General features: G+C 34.6%; 1 protein-coding gene and 1 long non-coding RNA gene across 2 annotated transcripts; both read left to right on the top strand.

Annotated features, from left to right (window-relative positions):
- Positions 1–1,049: 1,049 nt before the first annotated feature.
- On the top strand, positions 1,050–14,243 carry LOC125752434 (uncharacterized). The gene is made up of 3 exons (XR_007401937.1): positions 1,050–1,181; positions 5,350–5,445; positions 14,156–14,243. It is a non-coding gene; the product is annotated as an uncharacterized LOC125752434 (long non-coding RNA).
- Positions 14,244–20,902: 6,659 nt separating this feature from the next.
- LOC112674795 (ubiquitin-conjugating enzyme E2 N-like) lies at positions 20,903–21,702 on the top strand. Its single transcript, XM_025471174.3, has one exon. The coding sequence runs from the start codon at positions 20,903–20,905 to the stop codon at positions 21,578–21,580; it is 678 nt and encodes a 225-aa protein (XP_025326959.1). The 3' UTR covers positions 21,581–21,702.
- The last annotated feature ends 216 nt before the right edge of the window (positions 21,703–21,918 follow it).

The following is a 21,918-nucleotide window of genomic DNA, read 5'->3' as shown; positions in this document are numbered from 1 at the left end:
ATTTTTTTTTCCCGTACTTTAAATCTATCACTTCACTGCCTTCTGACTCGCAACATGTTGCTCAGTGATCTGTCAGTCTCATTGTCACTCCTTTGAAGGTAATAGGTCCTTTTTGCCCTTTTATCTTCTTTTAAGTTTTTCTCTTTTCTTTTTCAGCAGGTAGACAGCTCATGTGCATAGGTTGTTTTTTCTTTATCCTCTTTCATGCATGCTAAGTATTTTCAATGTTCTCATTCTCTGTTACAGATTTAAATTTTTTTCCAACTTTGTACTTCAGACTGCTAATTTTTTTCCTGATCTATTTCCTAGTTACTAATCTTCTTTTGTGTGGTGTCTAAGCATTTACTAAAATATCTATTAAGTTTATAATTTAATTCATTGTATACTTTCTAGAATTCTCAGTAGATTGCTTGTAATAAAATCAGTTTTCTAGTAAAGTTCCATATCTTATCTATTTTCCTGGACACGTTAACTATAGTTATTTTAAAGTCCTTGTCTGATTCTTACAGTATATAAATGGAATACCTTTTTCTATTGCCTGGCTTTTGGGGTGTGTGTGTGTGTGTGTGTGTGTGTGTGATTTGGTGAATGCTACTATTTTGTAGGAAAAGTTCTAGAGGTACTAGGTGATGTTTTCTTCCTCCAGAGAGGATTTAATTTCCTTCTAGTAGGCAAAGAAATCACCTTTATCCATATATGGATTGAAACAATTTCAGAATTTTTGAGTGCTGTGCTGATTCCAGTTTGTCTTTACAAACAACTGTAGCCCTTCGGGAATCCCAACTGAAAGCCCTAAATATTTACCATAGGCCATCCTTGAATGGTCTATGGTAATAGAGAATCTTGAACTCGCAATTATAACCTAGAGGAATGGGCCTGCTATAGCTCTCAAAATCTGTGCTTTTGAGAGTTTTAACAAAAGCTTTTCTTATTTTCTTGATTTTTTTTTCCTGCCTGCTCAGATTAGTTCTAATCAAATGTTTCAAGGGAAAATGTGGGGAAGAAGTATGTTACACTTATTTCTTAGTGCTTCCTATTTTTCTAGATCTTGGTCTTTCAAATAATGGCTGCCTTGTGATCCTGTTGCCAGCTGGATTCTCAATCGACTATAAATGTGAGAAGATTCATATAAATTTTTAATTCCACCTACCCCACAGGCAACATTATAGACAAATCACCAGGTAAGCTCTCTTTAAGAAATTATTATATTTAGAAGGAAAAAACTGATACACTAGCTAGCTATTCATGGACAAAAATAAATGCATAATGTCCTATACCCGAACCTTGGAGTTGTTTTACTCTATTGAAAACAATAGTAAAAATTTGGATATCAACCCTTAGGATAGTTTTTCTTAAAGTAAAATTAGTATTAGCTACTGAGTGTCTACTCTATGACACCATGGCCCTGCATATTTTTCTTAGAACTTATCTGTCACGCAAGTACTATGTGCAATGTATATTATTTGTATTTTTACATAAAAGGAACAGAAGCTCAGAGAATTTAAATCATTTGCTCAAGGTCACACAGGAAGTGACAGAACTGTTTCTTATTTGTTTTGTTTTGTTTTTTAAAGAGAGTGTGGGGGAGGGGAGAGGCAAGGGACAGATAGGGGAGAGAGAACCTTAAGCAGGCTCTACGCTGGGGCTCCATTTCAAGACCCTGATATCATGACCTGAGCCAAAATCAAGTTGAATGCTTAACTGACTGAGCCACCTAGGCGACCTAATAGAACTGAGTTTTGATTCTAACTCTATAATCTATTTCCTTTATTCACGTGATTTTGCTAACTAACTATAACAATCTTTAGTCATTTCTAATTTATAAATAATTTCAGTATAATGAAGCTTATAGTCATACTTGTGCATTATATATTTAGATATAAATGAGGATGTTTGGAAAAAAATTTTAAATGTTATATTTTAGATTAGGAAATATGTTACTATGAAATTTCAAAGTAGATTTTGAAGTCCTGCTCAGGCTGCTGTCTCCTTATTGTGTGTTCTTATGCAAATCCTCTAAGCTTTCAGAACATCAGTTTCTAAATATTTAAATGTGAAGATATTAACTACTTCATAGAATTTTTCTGAGGACTAAATGACTTATGTGCATGTGAAAATTTTTGGAAAACTTAATGTCTTAGTTTCCTAATTGACTTTTTATTTTTTATTGTGATTTTTGTTATTATACATTTATTTTTTTTATTTATTTATTTTTTGTTATTATACATTTAAAATCAAAAGGCCAATGACTTTGTAGGGGATCTTCTCCCATCAGAGCTTAGATAAATGTTGACCTAAGAGTTGTATTATCACACTTTTAATAGAAGCAACTATTCAACTTCCTTTTTAGGTTCAATGCCCTACATAGTTTAGACCGAGGCTTTTTCTACTCTGGAATGAATAGGGTTCAAATGTCTAGAAAGTTTTCACAAAGTTGAGTTACATGATTTACAGACTGCTTTAAATTTATGACCCAAGAAATACTATTGCTATATAAACACTAAAAAGTGGTCAGTAACACAAATTTATTAGAGAAAGCTGATCAAAAACTACTCTTATCTTCTTCCTTAATGCAATGATGGATTTATTAGATAAGGGAATACTGGGGATCAATGTGCTATATATTCTAAATTCAATAAATTGTTTGATGAAATGTCACATAGCACAGTACCAAAAACATCAATTTTAAAATACCAGGACTTAAATGGTATTTATTTAAAAGGCAAGCAGGGTTAGAAGGCATAATGATCAGATATAAAGTTCCGTTATGTTTGTTTGTTGTAGCCTGCCTACCTTCTGTACTTTCTGCATATTATATGCACCTTTATTATGACATCACTTTAGTGAGTTATAGTTATTTGTCATGTTGTCTTCCTCACTATATTACAAGATCTTTCAGTTCAGAGAACCATATTTATTCATCTTTGGATCCTCAATGCCTGATAAAATGCCTGGCATAGATTAGAAATTCTTTTATTGTTACCTGAAAATGGTCCATTTCATAATTAGTAAAAGATAATAATTTTAATCTTAAACTAGGTCAAAATTCTCAAACTTTCCCAAGTTTGCAAGTTCCCATGTAGGAAAGATTGAAAATACTTCTCTGAGAAAAGAAATATTGTACATGAAAAGATCTGGTTTAAAATGTTTTTCCTTACGTAAAGAGAAGCCAACAGAACAGAAGTCACTATGGACAACAGGGAGGGATCTTCATTTCTCCATCCGTAAAATAGGTGATTGAAGAGTCAGTGCTTCCAAAGTACTTTATTTTGCTTTGAAAATACTTCTATGAGGTCAACCTTTCCCATTGTAGTATCATAGGTACAATGCTCAGGGACAGGAATGTAGAAGTGGATTTCTCACAACCAGCCCATTCTGTCAGTGTGGGGAATCTGCTAAGAATTTAGATAAGGTACGGGGCACCTGGGTGGCTCAGTGGTTGAGCATCTGCCTTTGGCTCAGGTCATGATCCCAGGTCCTGGGATCAAGTCCCACATCTGGCTCCCCTTAGGGAGCCTGCTTCTCCCTCTGCCTGTGTCTCTCATGAATAAATAAATAAAATCTTAAAAAAAATTAGTAAGATAGGAGCTTACCTGAAAGGAGCCATTGTAAATCTGACCACAGGAAATGTGCTATTATCTGTTTAAATGAAAAAGATATGCATTTGCAACAAAATATTGTTGTCTTCTTGGTATGGGACTTCCTTAAAGTTAAAAGTTCTGTTATACAACAATTAATTGATCCAGAAGGGTTTATGGTGGATAAATGTATTTAATAAAGCCTATCAATATAATTTAGTATTAATTGGAAAGTTGCTTCAAATATAATAGCTTCAGGCATATAACTAACTTGACTGCCAGCTGACAACAATTTATTGTGTATTTTAGGAAACATTAGTAGCTCCCTGCTGAGAATATAAATAGGAAGAAAGTACAGGAGCCATGGGGCTAGGTGAATATACAATATAACCTCTTTATGAGACAATTTTGGAGAATTCTGAAAAAAACTAATATAAAGAAAACCTTCAGTAGTCTTTCTGAAAGCAGATGTTTTGTGCTGAGAAATTAAGCACACAAAAATAATTGTATGAACTTTAGTAATCTTGCACATCAGAAATATGCATTTGAAATATTTCATTTTTTGTCTACTTATTGAAACTTCTTTCCTAAAACTAATTGTAAGACAAAATTCTTCCTGTTTTGAAATACGGAAAGTAAAACAAAAAATGCAGATGTTGCTTTTTAAAAAAATTGTCTTTAATTATAAATTTTCATTAATCTTTTCTACATTCTCAATATAGAGTTAAAATATGGAAAATGTGGAATTTAAAATATAGATAAAGAAAATGCAGATATTTATCTACCAAAGTATAAGAAATAGTCCAAAACTCAAAAAAGAAGTCATAACAAACTTTCAATGTAAAGTTGAGATGAGGTATTTGCAGATACATTTCACATACAGTGGGTATGTGTGTGTGTGGGGGGGAGGATTATGGAAATCCTTAACTAACATGTTGCTTAAAATTGTCACCAAATAGTAACTAGCTCAGATCCTTATTGGTGTAGAAGACTTAAAGTGGTAGGTCTTTGAAAAATTGATTCAGGGACCATAAATAACAAATAAGAATTTTTGCTCATCGAAACTAATTTTAAACAGGCACTGAAACATCTACAATTTTATAACTCGTTGAATGAAAGCTAATTGTGTTATATATTAATAGAAAAGCTTAGGTGAGTGGTAATTTAAGAGAAACACATCTAGTTTTTCCCAATATAGAGGTAAGAACTGAAAGGCCAAATTAGGGTTTACTTTCTGCATACTGGATTTTCTTGCAAAGCTTGAGGTGAGGGAAGGCTGACTTCAATTGAGAAGGCTTCTATGCATTGGTTATCAAAATAGCTGTTCAGTAATATGGACTTTGGAGCACAGTAGGAAAAAAGTAGAAGAAAAAGTGAAAGAAAAGTGGTAGGGGTTACAGCATAGGGAATATAGTCAATGGTGTTGCAGTAGCATTGTACGGTGACAGATGGTAGCTACACTTGCAGGGAGCATAGCATAATGTATAGCCTTGTCTGATCACTATGTTGTACACCTGAAACTAATGTAACATTGTGTATCAACTGTGCTTCAATGTAAAAAAAAAGAATTGATTTTAAAAAGAGAGAGTAGTGGTAGGAAAAGAAAAATGAGAGGGGAAGAGTAACAAATGAAAAAATGTGAGCATTAAATAGGAGCCCTTTGAAGCAGATTGTGTATATTAATAAGTAGCTTTTACACCTTCTGAGAAACCTAAAATAGAGCTTTAGCTTCCCATGGAATTTATGTTATTTATTTTCTCTTCAACTTCAGCCACCATTATTGAGTCCTCTTATTCACCGTTGGTGCTCCAGACTGTCACATTGTAGGGTCTCCTACAAGAGATCAACCAAACTTCCTCTTTACAAAGTATGTGTATGTAGGAAATGTATATATATCAAGTACCCATTATATACTCTGCATTTGTGCTCTTTTTTCCCCCCAGATTTTATTTAAGTTCTAGTGCTCTTTTAAAATTCTCATATTTTACAAATAAAAAAATCAAATTTGGAAAAAGGTGATCCAAATTCAACTCCAAAGTTTATTACTCTCTACTCTGATGTTTGCTTAGTTGTTAAAGGTAAATGGATAATATTTAAAAATAAGAAATAAATTTCTGCATAAGGAATGAATATTAACCTTGTTCAGAAGGTTAACATGGTAAGTCTATAATTGTAAGAGAGGACACGTAGAGAATGTTGCGAGTTACTCAAGCAGTGACAAATTTTCTTAGAATAAGTTTGACAGTGACAGTTGTGTCTGAGCTGAATATAGAAAAATTCTCAGAAGCATTTTATAAGTGAGATTAGGATGTAGATGTGTTCAATTTACCCACTTAAAGTCAAACATAGTTTCTCATTTCCCCCTCAGTTAAAATTCTGAGAAGCATGGAACATTGTGTCACTCTTACCCTCCCTTTACATGGTAGAAGACAAAGTAATAATAAACAATAGGTATTAAATTAGCATTTTCTTAATTACATTCATAACTGTAGCAACTATATTCTTTTGAATTTAGTGACTGTGTATAGTCTAATTCTGAAATAGCATAACTATTTAAATTACAGTTTTCTACACCAGTTTAAGTAATCACCTAGCAATTTTAATAATCTTCATTAAATGGTGAAGCAGCTAAAGTTAGTCTTTAGTGATACTCAAAAATCTACCTTATTTTAGCTTCTTCATATTCGAAGTGTTACACTATTTTGTCAATTCACATTTTAACATCTCTGACATTGAAATGTAACTTTAAGTCAATGTGATAAAAAAATCATTATTACTGTCATGGCAAATTGGCATTTTTTTCCTTAGTGGTAGGTACACACAAAAAAATGGTGTATTTTACAACTAATGATATCTTAGATTTAGTGAAATTAAACATAAGGCAATAAAGGCATAAGGGCAATATATCCCTGTAGAGATTTCTAAATGTCCAATGATATTTAGATGAAGATCTTTAGACATTACTTCTTTTAGGGATACACATATGTTTAAAAATCTTCTAAAATGAAAAAAAAATAAAATAAAATAACTTTGGGACTCCAAAGGATGATTTGCTAATGGCAGATTTGGAATTATAGTGACAGATGCTGGCAGGTATATTTTCAGTCACAGTTTATTTCTGGCACCACTGATATCTGTTCCACTTGCTCCAATCTTAGTTTTTGACCCTTGTGAGTCATGTGACCATGGCCAAACACTTAACCTCTTTTAATCTCAACTTCCTCCTCTGTAAAATGGAAATATAAGATCTAACTCATAGAACTGTAAACTACATGAGATGGCAGATGTAAAACTAGCATAGTTCCCAGCACATAAACATTAACTTTTTTTTTGAAGAATGGCCTTGACATAAACTTCATTTTGAAAATTGAAATTTGTCACAGGTGGTAAAAATTATTCCGATTGCTGGCTTAGTCTGACTGCGGACTGGAATGACAGTGTGTTTGAACTAGAATCTGTTAAGGCAGAGTCTTGGGATTGAATATCCTCTGCTCACTTCAGTACATGATTAGCAGGATACAACAGGATGAAGGATGGGAAGAAAAAAACTCCTGTTATGAAGTGATTATATTCATCAATCAAAGGTCTATGCCTGATTCTAAAACAGAAGGTGTGAGGGTCATATTGGGAATATCGCACTGTGATATGAGCAATGCAATTAAGTAACAAAATACTTTGGGGCACCTGGGTGGCTCAGCGGTTGAGCGTCTGACTTCCACTCTGGGTGTGATCCCAGGATCGAGTCCTGCGTTGGGCTCTCTGCAAGGAGCCTGCTTCTCCCTCTGCCTATGTCTCTGTCTCTGTCTCTGTCTCTGCCTTCTTTCTGTCTCTCTCATGAGTGAATAAATAAATAAAATCTTTTTAAATAAATAAATAAATAACAAAATACTTTTTACAGGTTTTTACACCCGATGGCTTTAGGCATAATCCCTGTATAGGTATAAAGGTAACTACTTATAAATTCAGTCCAGTTATCTCTTCAAACTCTCTATCTCAGAGTTTGAAATCCCCATCATTAGAGTTACTTTGGTTAACTACATGATCTCTAGATGGACATTGTATATATGCACAACTATCACGCAGAAGGGGAGAGATATTTTGATTTATTAGCATATATTAGTGTGTCAGATTAGATAGGGAAGAAAATAGAAAACAAACCAAATAAGTTTGATGAAGATGAGAGAATTTTAGATATTCTTAGGAGAACAGCAGAATAACAGTCGGAAAACAAGGCAAATAATCTGTCCAGATGGGAGGCTTTAGGAGCTTTGTTATTAGGAAAAACATAAAATTATAGTTTTGCAAAAAACTATAGAAATATGCTGATATTTCACTGCTGTCTCCAGTTACTGGCACAGAACGTAGCAAGGAATAAGCCCTGAATAAGTATTTTTTGAATAAAAGAATGAGTGAATGAATGAGACATTTTTAAATGAAATATATTTTTACTGTCTGTATATAGTTAAAGTATCACAGAGTATAAAGTGAATTACATCTTTATGTGCTTGTATAAGGCAAGAACATCACAGAACATAGACAAATCATGTTAGATCAGGCTTTTGTTGATTTTTATTAAAAGGATTTTATTTATCTATTCATGAGAGACACAGAGAAGGGAGAGACACAGGCAGAGGGAGAAACAGGCTCCACGCCGGGAGCCTGATATGGGACTCGATCCCGGGACTCCAGGATCATGCCCTGGGCTGAAGGCAGGTGCTAAACTACCGAGCCACCCAGGGATTCCCTTTTTTGTTGACTTTTAAAAAATGTAAGATGATTTATAAAAATCTAATCCTACGCAGTGAAGAAGTGACTTAATTAAGATGGCAGGTTCTCAAGTGTGTGGACCATGCCTGTTTTCATCTTTATAATCCCAGTGTTTATCATAATGCAAAATATGATAGGTATTCAATAGATGTTAGCTAAATAAATGGGATTCTAATACATACAGTTAATTGTCCAAAAGCTTTGTGCATATTTTGTCTAATAAGCCAGAAAATTGACTGTATATTTACCATGTGGGCATAGTCAATGGCACGCCTCTCTCATCTATTGATGGGTTATAATTTGGTTCATTTAATTGTGTTTATGTTTTACTGTGTTGTATTTTCTTTGTGAGAATGCTTGTTCTTCTGCCAAATTTTTGCTTAGCCACATTTACATGTGTACTGACAAATTAATATATTTCAGTGGCCTTATGTTTCTGTTGAACAGCCATGAGATGTTTTATTTGCAGCATCTGTGTATTTTAAAATATCATTCTGCCTAGGAGATGCCAATTTTTCATGTAAACGAAGATGAAAAATTAGAATAAAGCATTGGTAAAATAAAAGTGAATCTATATAGTTTCCTGAAAATATGTCCCTTCTTGAATTTTCTGATTTAGTTCCATAGGGGGAAGGGGTGAGGGATAGAGAAATTGGAATGTGCTAATTGATTTTAGTCTTTGAATTTATTTTTTATTTTTTATTTTTTTTAAGATTTTATTTATTTATTCATGATAGAGAGAGAGGGAGAGAGAGAGAGAGAGAAAGAGAGGCAGAGACACAGCCAGAGGGAGAAGCACACTCCATGCCTGGAGCCCAATGTGGGACTTGATCCCTGGTCTCCAGGATCAGGCCCTGGGCTAAAGGCAGGCACTAAACTGCTGAGCCACCCAGGGATCCCTAGTCTTTGAATTTACAGATACCTTATATCCATCCCTATTTCGAGACTTTGAATTCTATCAGGGTGGTACAACTCAGAATCTGGGAAAGATACCCCAGCTTCAAAAAACTTCCGCACACCACCCATATTGATTTAATTCATTACCTTCCACTCTCCTGACAGTGGAGAATTCTCAATTTCTTAATATTTATAAATACTTGTCTGTGATCTGAAAATCTTTAAAAATAGCAATTAACCACATATTGTTATTGAGCCTTCTCAAGGATATTGCTTCTTTTTTTATTATCTTGTTTCCAAATTCATTTGAAATGTATCCAGTAAATTTAAGGAAAGAAATAATGAGAAGAGCTTAAAAAATTAGAGTGAATTGGTGAATATCTAACTGGGAAATCTGAGTTAACAAACTTCCCTTTAACCTAGTTATGTCCTCTTAGTTAAAAACTCTCAGACTTTTCTCTTAAGTTGTTCTACAGGAGGAAAATGTTGTTGCATGACTGAGAAATAGTGCTTTTCAAATTATCAGAGAACAAGGGTGCCTGGGTAGTTCAGTTGATTAAGCATCTGACTTCAGATCATGATCCCAGGGTCCTGGACTCCCTGATCAGTGGGGAGTCTGCTTCTCCCTCTTCCCCTCCCCTGCTCTCTCTCTCTCTCTGTCTCTCTCTCAAACAAACAAACAAACAAACAAGCAATTAATTACAGGACAAAGACATTTTTGGCAAAGTCAGTCAGCAAAACATTCCTTTAGATTATTGACTGGACCCCATACTTACCTGCTCGTATTTTTTTATTCTGCAAAAGCCAAGACAAATTAAGTGGCAAGAGCAACATTGTTATCTAAAACTGCTATTAGTTGAGGGGTGTTTTTGAGAAGAAAATTGTTCAGTTATTAATTGCATCAGGGACCTAAGATGGTCATTGCTGTAGCAAATCTATTCACAATATTATAATAGATGATCCTTGATCTATGCAAATTTAGAGAACAAGGGGATTAGACATCATCTTTTTATAGGATATGTGGGGTATGACTGACATTGCAAAATATAATATTATGAAAAAGTTTGGTATTATCACAATTATTGAGAATCTAAACTACATATGGTTCTGGATTTTAAATAAATTTAGAGATAGGAAAAAACGGGAGTGATAACTCCAGTGTCTAGACAAGTGTCAATTACACAGTGATCAATATATATTTGCTGAATGAGTGAAATTCATAATAGAGTATTTTTGGTAGGTTATAAACATTGTAGACAGATGTAATGGGCATTGAAAAACCAACATTCTTTATCCTTCATATGCTGTAGTCTGTAGGAACCTTTTTTTTTTTTTAACACTTGGCTCTTTTTTGTCTGAATATTAATGAAAAATGAAATAGAGACATATTCGATATATCTACAGTGATTTCAGTGCTAATATTTTGATATTAGGCAATTTGGGGGCCAATATTCTTTTTTTCTCTAGGGAAGATGGGTCAGTTCTAATGGTGATTAGTTTAGAAGGTTTCTTTGATTACAAATGAGACATAGTGGGAGGAGAGAGAAAGAGAGAGAAAGAGAGAGAGAGAGAAATAAATGAAGTTATCTGTTTACAAAACCAGTATTATCAGGATATTTTTGTCTAATCTATCTTGCTGAGAGTAATTTACCTCACTATTCCAAATTCATTATTCCCAAAGCTTACAAATATCCAGGATATATATGTGCACCAAATTTGAGCCTGACTTCTCTGAAAATCAAGGATCAAAACTGATGTTTGTGGAAGTTGCAGTCATACATAATTAGTCATTGATTTTTTTTTGGATGCCCTTAAATGAATGTTTTCCAATTAAAGTGGAATGATTGGAAGGTAGAGCATGGGTTAGGTATGTATCAGAAAGACTCAGCAATTTGAGAATTTTGCAAAAATGCCTGGGTGATTGTGATGAATGTCCCTTGGGTGAGCCCAACAGGGGAGATTTGCATATGATGGTGTGTTTTTGCTGTCTTTTTCAAATTACAATGCCCCACTCACAATCCATTCTGATTTCAAAGACATCATTCAAAGGTGAGAGGATTTTTTATTATATTAAGCTTTTAATTTTAATTCCAGTGTATTTAACATACAGGGTCGTATTAGTTTCAGGTGTACAATATAGTGATTCAATAATCCTATACCTTGCTCAGTGCTCATTATGATAAGTGTACTCTTAGTGTCCTTTACCTATTTCACTCATCCTCCCACCTATCTCTCTTGTAAACATCCGTATGTTCTCTATAGTTAAGAGTTTCTTTCATGGTTTGTCAAGAGAGACAGAGAGAGAGAGAGAGAGAGAGAGAGAGAGAGAGAGAGAGAGAGAAAGTTGTTTCACTCCATTTCTCTCTCTTTCCCTCATTTATATTTTATTGCTTATTATTTGTATCTTTCTGAGCACTATAAGCATTACATGGGGCACCCTCTATATACATACTCCCTAAGTATCTAACAGCAAAGGTTGAAATGTTACTAAAACATATTAAGTGAAGTTGTTTTCTAGGTGACATTTAAAATATAAGTATTCCTCTTATAAATCTAGACAACCATTTATATCAGGGCCTAATTTTACCACTTTAGGATCTCACGTACCTAACATGTTACAGGTTTTCATTAGATATTTGCTAAATAAAAAAACTGTGAGCAAATATTTCCTTCTTGTTTAATTTTGTGCTGGGGTAAGGTAGGAAAATATCTATTTGTATGGACATTGCAGAGATGCTTCTCTATCACTGAAGCTATTTTACTATGGAAATGTTCCAGTTAACAAGTATTTCCTGTGTCCACTCTTTCCTTAACCCCAGACTAGGTGTTGTTAGATTAGCAAGGAGAGCCTGTGAAGCATGTTATTTTTTTTCACTGTCTCCAAGTAAAATCTGTAATAAAACTTAAGCCATACTTGAGTCATTTCAGGGAAAAACTATTCAAAAGGACAGTTCTATATTTTCAGGCGACTTAGCAGATTAGATGCCTTTGGGTTCTTTGCATGACTGAGTTAAAGAGCTAGAATGTATATAAAAGTTTAGTGAATTGTGTTTGCAGTTTCACTGAATAGCCATAGGTAAAACTGGACTTTTGGGGTATCAGGTGTGACCACTGAAGTGGTTGCTTGTGATTGAATTGCAACTCCATTGAAAAACATCTCTTGTTTTTCATGCACAAGTTGCTAGTATGGCATTTATGCATTACAGTTTGGTTTTGCTGTTTGTCCATGTAAGACTCTCTTCATTTGTATCACCCTCAAATGAAAAATTAAACTAGGAAATAAGACTGACTTGTTTTGAAGAAGGAAGCTAATGCCTAATTAAACAAAACTTCTCTACCTATGACAAATTCCAAGCCATTATTTTTTGGTAGAAAATTTTCCTTAAAAATCAAAGCTTTTAAATTTATTATACTGATAAGCTAGCTCTGTTAAAATAATCAATAGGAAACATTTTTTATTAACCACTGCAAGTATTTAAGGATGTCGATAAAAGTGAAAATTTTGAAGGCATAAATTCCCTAATTACCGTTGAAATCCAAATTAACATGAAATTATTAAAGTCTAAATAACATTTGCCCATGTATCATCTGGGACACATTTTCTCCTGGCTGTGCTTCCTACCACTACTGGATGAATAGTCAATAATTATTATTCGGTATCACACATTTCATAGAAACTGTCAGAACATGCAATTAGTCAGGAATGATAAAATGGCAATAAAAGAGTTAGGAATAATGAATTGGCAATATAAGTCATCAATGTGTGATACATACATTTCTTAAAATGTTTTATAGCCTACTGGTTATTAAATGTAATCATGACTGGTAAAAGCAGATGAAATTTGATTTAGGGACTCAAATGTTTAACTCTCACTTGAAAGTAGACCACATTTGTTTGATTTTCTTGGCTCTCACCGTACAGTAAGCCACTGCAGAATTCTCTGTACAGAGATCTTCTTGAGATCTGGGACCATTGTTTGAAAGCATTTATTACAGAAAGTTGTACAAATGCCTCAGCTATAATACGATTTCACAGCATGAATGCCATGAACAGTAAGCCTCCAGAGAAATGATAAAATGTTTGCAACAGCTGAGCTCTAAGGTTAGAGTTTAAGACAGAATTGATTATAGAACTTTAACTTTTGATAGAACTTTTAACTTTTCAGCATACAACCTAAGTGGTCAAAGAATGCTAAATACACTGACTTGCTTTTTTAGTTCCTGCAAATAAACATGAGTAACAACCAAAAGGTGACCATAAATATCCTTATTACCACTGGTACCTTTCATATTTTATTTTGTGAAGTCACCCGTATAGATATATAGTAGTACCCCTTATACATCAGGAGATAGTACTGAACCCTATATACATTATGCTTTTTCCTATACATAACATGCCTATGGTAAAATTTAATTTATAAATTAGGTACAGTAAGAGATTAACAATAATAGCTAATAATAAAAGAGTTGTAACAATGTACTGTAATAAGAGTTATGTGAATGTGGTCTCTCTCTCTCTCAAAATACCTTACTGCAGTATTCTCACCTTTCTTGTGATGATGCTGTGAGATGATAAAAAGCCTATGTGAGGAGATGAAGCAAGGTGAATGACACAGGCACTGTGACTTAGCATTAGGCTGCTATTGACCTTCTGATGTCACATCAGAAGGAGAATCATCTGCTTTTGGACCATGGCTGAGCATGGGTTTACCGTGGGAAGTGAAACTGCTGTTTAGAGGGTACTACTGCATAGCTGTAATTCAGAGTGTGCTGCCTCTAAAAACAGGCCACGGCAATTCTCATTTTGAAAAATGCTCAAGCTTACCAGTCATAATAACTTAAATCGTTAATTAGTAAGAAGTAATGATCTGTTATGCTCCATTTCACCTTTGATTGTTGAAATCACACCCTAGAGGTAACTACATTATGGCGATGGATGAAGTATTTAGAAAATTTCTGTGATCCAGAGCTGCTGGGATGCAGAAGAATATTTTACAGGTGTGTAACTAAAAAAAGAGTAGTTTAACATAATATTTTTATTCTGTAATTCATATTACACTGACTAGAGGAAGAGAACTGCTCATTTATGAATTTTTGAAGGTGATGACATGTGACATATATCTGATACGGGAGAATGAATTTAATATCCATAATTGTCAACATTCATGTTTCATTCTCATACTTGGTAATATTATACTGACATTACAGAAGAGTGGTATAGAACCTGCTGTAATGTAGCAGATTTTTTAATGGCTTTCATTTTATTTAATTAATCAGCATTTTGTGGCTTTCATCTTACATTATTTTTATTAAAGTATAATTGGCATATGACATATTAGTTTTAGATTATACCATAATAATTTAATATTTACATCCATTGTAAAATGACCACCATAATAAGTCTAAATGCCATCTGTCACCATATATAATTACAAATGTTTTTTTTAGATGAGAATTTTCAAGATCTACTCTCTTAGCAACTTTCAAATATACAATACAATATTATTGACTATAGTCACCATGCTATGCATTCGACCACCCATAACTTGTTTTAGTTGGAGGTTTGTACCTCTTGATCCTTTTCAGTCATTTTGCCCAATTCCTATCCTCCTCTTTTCTGGAAATCACCAATCTGTTCCTTGTATCTATGGGTTTTGTTTTTGTTTGTTAATTTGTTTTGTTTTTCCGATTTCACATATAAGTAAAATCATATTATATTTGTCTTTTGCTACACAGCTTATTTCACTAAGCATAATATCCTCAAGATACATCCATATTGTCACAAATGGCAAGTTTCATTCTCTTTTATGGCTGAGTGGTATTCCATATATCACATATACACAATATCTTCTGTATCCAATGATCCACAAATAAACATTTAGGTTATTTTCATATCCAAGCTATTATAGGTAATGCTGTAATGAATATGGGAATACATATATCTTTTCAAATGAGTTTTCATTTTCTTTGGATAAATATCCAGCAGTGGAATTGATGGATCATATGTTAGTTCAACTTTATGAAGAACCTCTATACTGTCTTTTTAGTGGCTGCATGAATTTACATTCTCATCAACAGCGCATCCCTTCTCTCTATGTCCTTGCCAGTTTGTTATTTTTTTTGATACTAGCCATTCTGACAGGCATACGATGATATCTCATTGTGGTTTTGATTTGCATTTTCCTGATGGTTAGTGATATTGAGCCTTTCTTCAACATTAGCTATTGTTGACTGTTAGCTATTGTTGGCTATTTGCCTGTTGGCTATTGTTGGCTATTTGTATGTCTTTTTTGAAAAATGTCTAGTTAGATCTTCTGCGCATTTTAAAATTTGATTGTTTTTGTTATTAAGTTGTATGAGTTCCTTATATATTTTAGATATTACCTCATTATTGGATATGTGACATATATTGTAAATATCTTCTCCCATTCAGTAGGTAGCTTTTCATTTAGTTTCGATGGTTTCCTTTACTGTGCAGAAGCTTTTTTAGTTTGATATAGTGCCTTCTTTTTCTTTTTTTTTTGGTTCTGTTGTCCTTGGAGGCAGGTCCAAAAAATCATTGCCAAGACTGATGTCAAAGAGCTTAATGTCTATGTTTTCTTCTAAGAATTTAATGGTTTCAGGCCTTGCATACAAGTCTTTAATCTATTTTGAGTTACTTTTTGTGTATGGTGTAATGTAGTGGTCCAGTTTCATTCTTTTGAATATAGCTGTCATTTTTCCAACACCACTTAGTGAAGAGATACTATCACATATTGTCTCTTTCTTCATAAACTAATTGATCATATATTAATAAGTTTATTTCTGGTATCCCTATTCTGCTCCATTGATCTATGTGTATGTTTTTATTCCAGTACCACACTGTTTTAATTATAGCTTTGTAATATAGTTTGAAATCAGGATGTGTGATACTTCCAGCTTTGTTCTTTCTCAGTATCACTTTGGCTATTCAGGATATTTTATGATGCTGCATGAATTTTTTAATTGTTTTTTTCTATTTCTGTGAAAAATGTCATTGAAATTTTGATAGGGATTGTATTGAATCTATAGATTACTTTGGGTAATATGTACATTTTAGCAACATTAGTTCTTCCAATCTTGAGTAAAAATATCTTTCCATTTATTTGTTTCATTGGTTTATCATACAGTTTCCAGTGTATAGGTCTTTCACCTTTTTGGTAAAATTTATACTTAGGTACTTTATTCTTTTTGATATAATTGTAAATGAAATTGTTTCTCAATATCTCTGTAGTTATCAGTATATAAAAATGTGACAAATTTTTGTATATTGATTTTGTACCTTACAACTGTACTGATATTTTCTAGCATTTTTTTGAAGTAGTCTTTGGAGTTTTATATCTATACATGCATGTTGTCCGCAAATAGTGATAGTTTTAGTTCTTCCTTTCCAATTGGGACGTCTATTTTTACCTACATAATTACTCTGGTTAGAACTTTCAATACAGTGTTGGATGAAAGTGGTGAAAGTGGACATTCTTGTCTTGTTCCTGATCCTAGAGGAAAAGCTTTAAGTTTTTCACCATTGACTTTGATATTAGCTGTGGGTTTCTGTTATTAGCTTTTTATTTCATGTATCTCATATGCCCTTATTATGTACAGTTATGTTCCTTCTATACCCAGTTTGTTGAGAGTTTTTATAAACAGATGTTGAATTTTCTTAAATGATTTTTCTGTATCCATTGAGATGATCATGATTTTTATCTTTCATTTTGTTAATGTGGTACATCACATTGATTGATTGATTGATTGATTGATTGATGGATTTTTAACCATCCTTGTATTCCTGGAGTAAATCCCACTTGATCATGTGGTATGATCCTTTTAAAGCATTTCTCTCTTTAGGTCTGTTAATATTTGCTTTATGCATTTAACTGTTTTTATGATGGGTGCATAAATATTTACAAATGGTATATCTTCTTGTTGGATTGTCACCTTTATCATTATGCAATGCACATCTTTATCTTTTATTATAGTCTTTGTCTCAATGCCTATTTTTTCTGATATAGGTATAGCTATCCCAGCTTTTGATTTTCATTACATAGAATATCTTTTTCCATTCCTTCACTTTCAGTGTGTGTATGACCTTACATTAAAGTAAGTCTCCTTAGGCAGCTGATAGATGGGCCTGTTTTTTTTTTTTTTTAATCCATTTTGCTAGTCTGTCTTTTAATTAGAGAATTTAGTCCATTTATATTTATATCCTTCAAATCACTGATTTTCCTCTTTCTTTTCACCTAGTTTTCTGTTAAACCCCTGTAGTGTATTTTTCAGTTCAGCTATTGCATTCTTCAGCTTTGTAACTTATTTTTGGTACTCTTTTATATTTTATTTCTCTTTTTGAAGTTCTCACTGCATTTATCCATTCTTCTCCCAAGTTTGGTGAACATCTTAATGACCATCACTTTGAACTCTTTATCAGGTAAATTACTTATATCCATTTCATTAAGGATTTTTCCTGAGGTCTTATCTTGTTTTTCATTTGGAACATATCCCCCAGTTTCCTCATTTTCTTGACTCTCTGTATTTGTTTTGATTTTTAGTAAAACAGCTATCTCCTTCAGGTCTAAAAGAGGGGATTGTATAGGAGATGAGACTTACTTTAACCTCTGCCCTAGCTCTTCATTGTCTCTCAAACCTTTGTGATTGTCTAAGCAGCTTGATTTAGGTTTGAAAGGTCCTAATCGTTGAGAGTGTGTTAAGATCCGTGAGTGTTATGGAGGGAGAGATCCAGTCAGCACCTAGTTTCAGGGTCATTGAAAGTTAGTCCCTGAGGCAGCAGCTTTTAAGTTATGCAAATATATACAGTTCTGTGGAACCACAGTTGTAAATTCTGCTGGCCACCAGACTAGGCAATCTGGAGTTGTCCCCTTCAGAACATTTGCAAAAATTGGGGTTCTAGACAAGTTTCTTTTTGTAAGGTATCAGTGAGCTATAGCAAGGCCAATGGATATGTACTCCAAGAGCATTTCTGTGGCCTCTTGATGGTAAACCTGAAGCCTGCCCCTCAAGCTGAAGATCTTGCACAGTGGACCTTTTTCACAGGAAAACTGGGGATTGTCTGCTGTCTATGCAGTGATTGGGGAGTGGTAGCCTGCCAAGAACTGTCTTTCCAATTGTTTCAGACCTGTGGGGCCCAGAAATGTAATCCCTCAGCTACTAGAACCGGGTACTCAATGTGTGGGCTGTATAAGCTTGCCAGCTTTGGCAGGGGCATGGGAATCATGGCGGCAAGGGCACTTGTCTGTTGGCTTTGGTGGGACTGTGGGGTTGATATGAGGGCAGAATGTGACCACCAGCATTAACAGGTCAGAGGGAGAGTGCAAAAATGGTGCCTTCCATCACCTCCATCCCTGCAGAGAGTCCCAACAGGCTCCTGAGTCTTTGGCAGATGCTTTAAGGTTAGCAAATGAATATCCTTCACATATGGATAGGTGCATTTCAAACTTGCTTTTGCAATGGGTCCCAGGGTGAGTGAGTCTGTGTGCAAGCTCTTTGAGAATGGAATCTCTGTTCCCTACAGCCTTATGGTTCTCCTGGATGTAAGCCCCATTGGTTTTCAAAGCCAGATATTTTGGAGGTTCATCTTTACTGTGTAGATCCGAAGGACTAGAGTATGTGATGAGAGGCACAAACTCCTTGTGCCTCAGTGAGCAGCTTCATATTTGTGAGATCTCTTCAAATTATGGGTTGCCATACTAAGGGTGAGGATTTTGTTAAGACTGAGTCTCTGACTTTCCTATTCATCTTGACGTGGCCTTTTCTTTTCTTTTTTGAGACAGTGCATGCACATGCGTGAAAGAATGGGGGAGGAGCAGAGGGAAAGGGAGAAAGAATATTAAGCCAGTCAATGTGGAGCCTGATGTGGGGCTTCATCTCATGACTGGATCATGACCTGAGCTGAAATCAAGAGCTGGTTGCTCCCGACTGAGCCACCTAGTTGTCCCCTAATGTGACCTTTTCATCCTTTGTTATGGAGAAGCTGTTCAGCTAGTTTTTAGGTCTTTTTTCAGAGGGAACTGTTCCATATGTAGCTGTAGATTTGTTGTGTCTGTGGGACGGGGTGAGTTCAGGATCTTCCTGTGCTGCCCTCTTGAACCTTATCCAACAGATTTTTAAAGGAGTATATTTCAAATTTCTATATGAGTAATGAATTAGAAATTGGCTTTGAGTTCAACTTGGTTGGCAGCTATTATTTGGTACATAGATCCCATGAGAGAGTAGAATGCATTTATATAATAGCTACTCTGAATTCTACATAGCACTACATGGTCATATTAAAGATAATTCTTAGGCTTTCCACCCATATCAAAAAATTTCTGAGGGTTTATTTTCACATTTATGTTGTAAGGCTGGAGCCTTACAGCACTACTGTGGAGAATGCAGAATTCAGGATAAAGTGGATGTGTTTTTGATCCTAACCAAGGGGATTTATTACTGGAAATACCAACAGGATCTCATTGTACCAAGGTTTTATTTATAATAGAGTCCCATGGCATGGATCCTGTGGATAGTATTACAAGATAGTTCCAGGTCTCTAGGATAAAGAAAGGCAATTACATATAAAAGAAAAGCAATCTCTTTTAAGTGGGGTGTTTGATTATACATAGTAATGTCTTAGGAAAGTTGATTGAGTTAAGATATCCTGAGCACTGTACTTGATAAATATTTGTTACACATTAACAACTTTGAGGTGTTTCAGGCCATATAGTACATTCAAAATTCTGTTTCTGAGAGAGCCAAGAGGGTGGTATTATAAGGCTTCCCAATTATTTTCTATGCTGCAATCTCAAAAGGTTAGCCTTTTACTTTAAAAACATATAACATTCACTCACTATTCATGACACAGCTATTGTTCATGAATCTGAGTTATTATTCATTTATATTTCATTTTATTTTTAGCCTTTAATACCTCTTGTTTTCATTAACTGGTGTGTAAAGTGCTATTTTATTTTATAGAACCTGACCCTATGTCATTCATTCAATATGGGATAATCCTGAAATTCTTTGAGCCTGATTTTCTTCATTTGAAATATAATAATAGTAATAATAATAGTTATTAGTCTAGTTTTAATAATAGTTTTATTCTCAAGATAGAATGAATTACAATAAAAAACAATTACCTAGCACATAGTAGATGCTATTTTGTTGTAGAATCTATTACCTTTATAGGTTATTTTCACGCTTTTATAAAATTCAGTTATGTTCTCTTTCAAATTTACTTTTTTGAGATTGATGAATCCCATTTCATCATAAGAAAAATTTTAGACATTCTCGATTTTAGTTACCTTTTCTTTTACCTTCTTTGAACTCTATATTGTCTTTCTTCAGGAATGGCATTGGAATTGTACCCGAGTTTAGATTTTTAATCAACTTATAATCAGCTTCTTCTAATTTTTTATTTTCATCCCAAAGGGAAAGTGAATTCTGGTAGAAATTAGAGGTAATGAAGAATTGCTGACTCATCATTTAACTGCTTCTCTTGCCATGTAAGATTTGGAGTGGGAAAGGAACAGTGTCTGTGATGGTTCATGGTTGTACCTTAATCATCAGCATTAGTCTATCCTGCATTGTGACAGATAAGCAAAAAGAGGTGAGAAATTGTTACCCTATTAACCTTTACATAATACCATTTTTTCTCCATGCCACTTTCATGCCTACATGTCCTTGAGAGTTTCTTATGGACTGCAGCAGGGTTTTCAAGAATTTCCACTCAAGTGGCAAATGAGAAGGGACTGAAAAGTCTTGAGGGCAAAAGATTTAACTATCCTCTTCAAATCTTATTTTGTATTTCTAAAATTCAACCTGACGGATGCGAGCGGAGCCAGGGTCCAGAGCAGAGGCCAAACCCAGGATCTGACAAGACGGCGGGGCTGCCCCGCAGGATTATCAAGGAAACCCAGCGTTTGCTGGCAGAACCAGTTCCTGGCATTAGAGCAGAACCAGATGAGAGCAACGCCCGTTATTTTCATGTGGTCATTGCTGGCCCCCAGGGTTCCCCCTTTGAGGGAGGGACTTTTAAACTGGAACTATTCCTTCCAGAAGAATGCCCGATAGCAGCCCCTAAAGTACGTTTCATGACCAAAATTTATCATCCTAATGTAGACAAGTTGGGAAGAATATGTTTAGATGTTTTGAAAGATAAGTGGTCCCCAGCACTGCAGATCCGCACAGTTCTGCTATCGATCCAGGCTTTAAGTGCTCCCAACCCAGATGATCCGTTAGCAAATGATGAAGCGGAGCAGTGGAAGACCAACGACGCCCAAGCCATAGAAACAGCGAGAGCGTGGACTAGGCTATATGCCATGAATAATATTTAAAATCGATCTGATCATCAAGTGTGCATCACTTCTCCTGTTCTGCCAAGACTTCTTCCTTTTTTGTTTGCATTTAATGGACACAGTCTTAGAAACATTACAGAATAAAAGCCCAGACATCTTCAGTCCTCTGGTGATTAAATGCACATTAGCAAATCCATGTCTTGTCCTGATTCACTGTTGTAAAGCACGAGCAGAGGCTAGAAGCACCATCTGGATTGTGAAACGTTTAAAAGCAGTGGGCCCCCCCCCCCCCCAAAAAAAAAGCAGTGGCCCCTCTCTGCTTTTATTCATTTCCCCCATCATGGCTTAAGTATAAAGCACTGTGAATGAAGGTAGTT

The sequence above is a fragment of the Canis lupus genome, chromosome 14 (assembly GCF_003254725.2).
Source record: "Canis lupus dingo isolate Sandy chromosome 14, ASM325472v2, whole genome shotgun sequence".
NCBI lineage: Eukaryota > Metazoa > Chordata > Mammalia > Carnivora > Canidae > Canis > Canis lupus.
The sequence above is the reverse complement of the archived record's forward strand: the minus strand, read 5'-3'. Positions and strand labels throughout refer to the sequence as shown.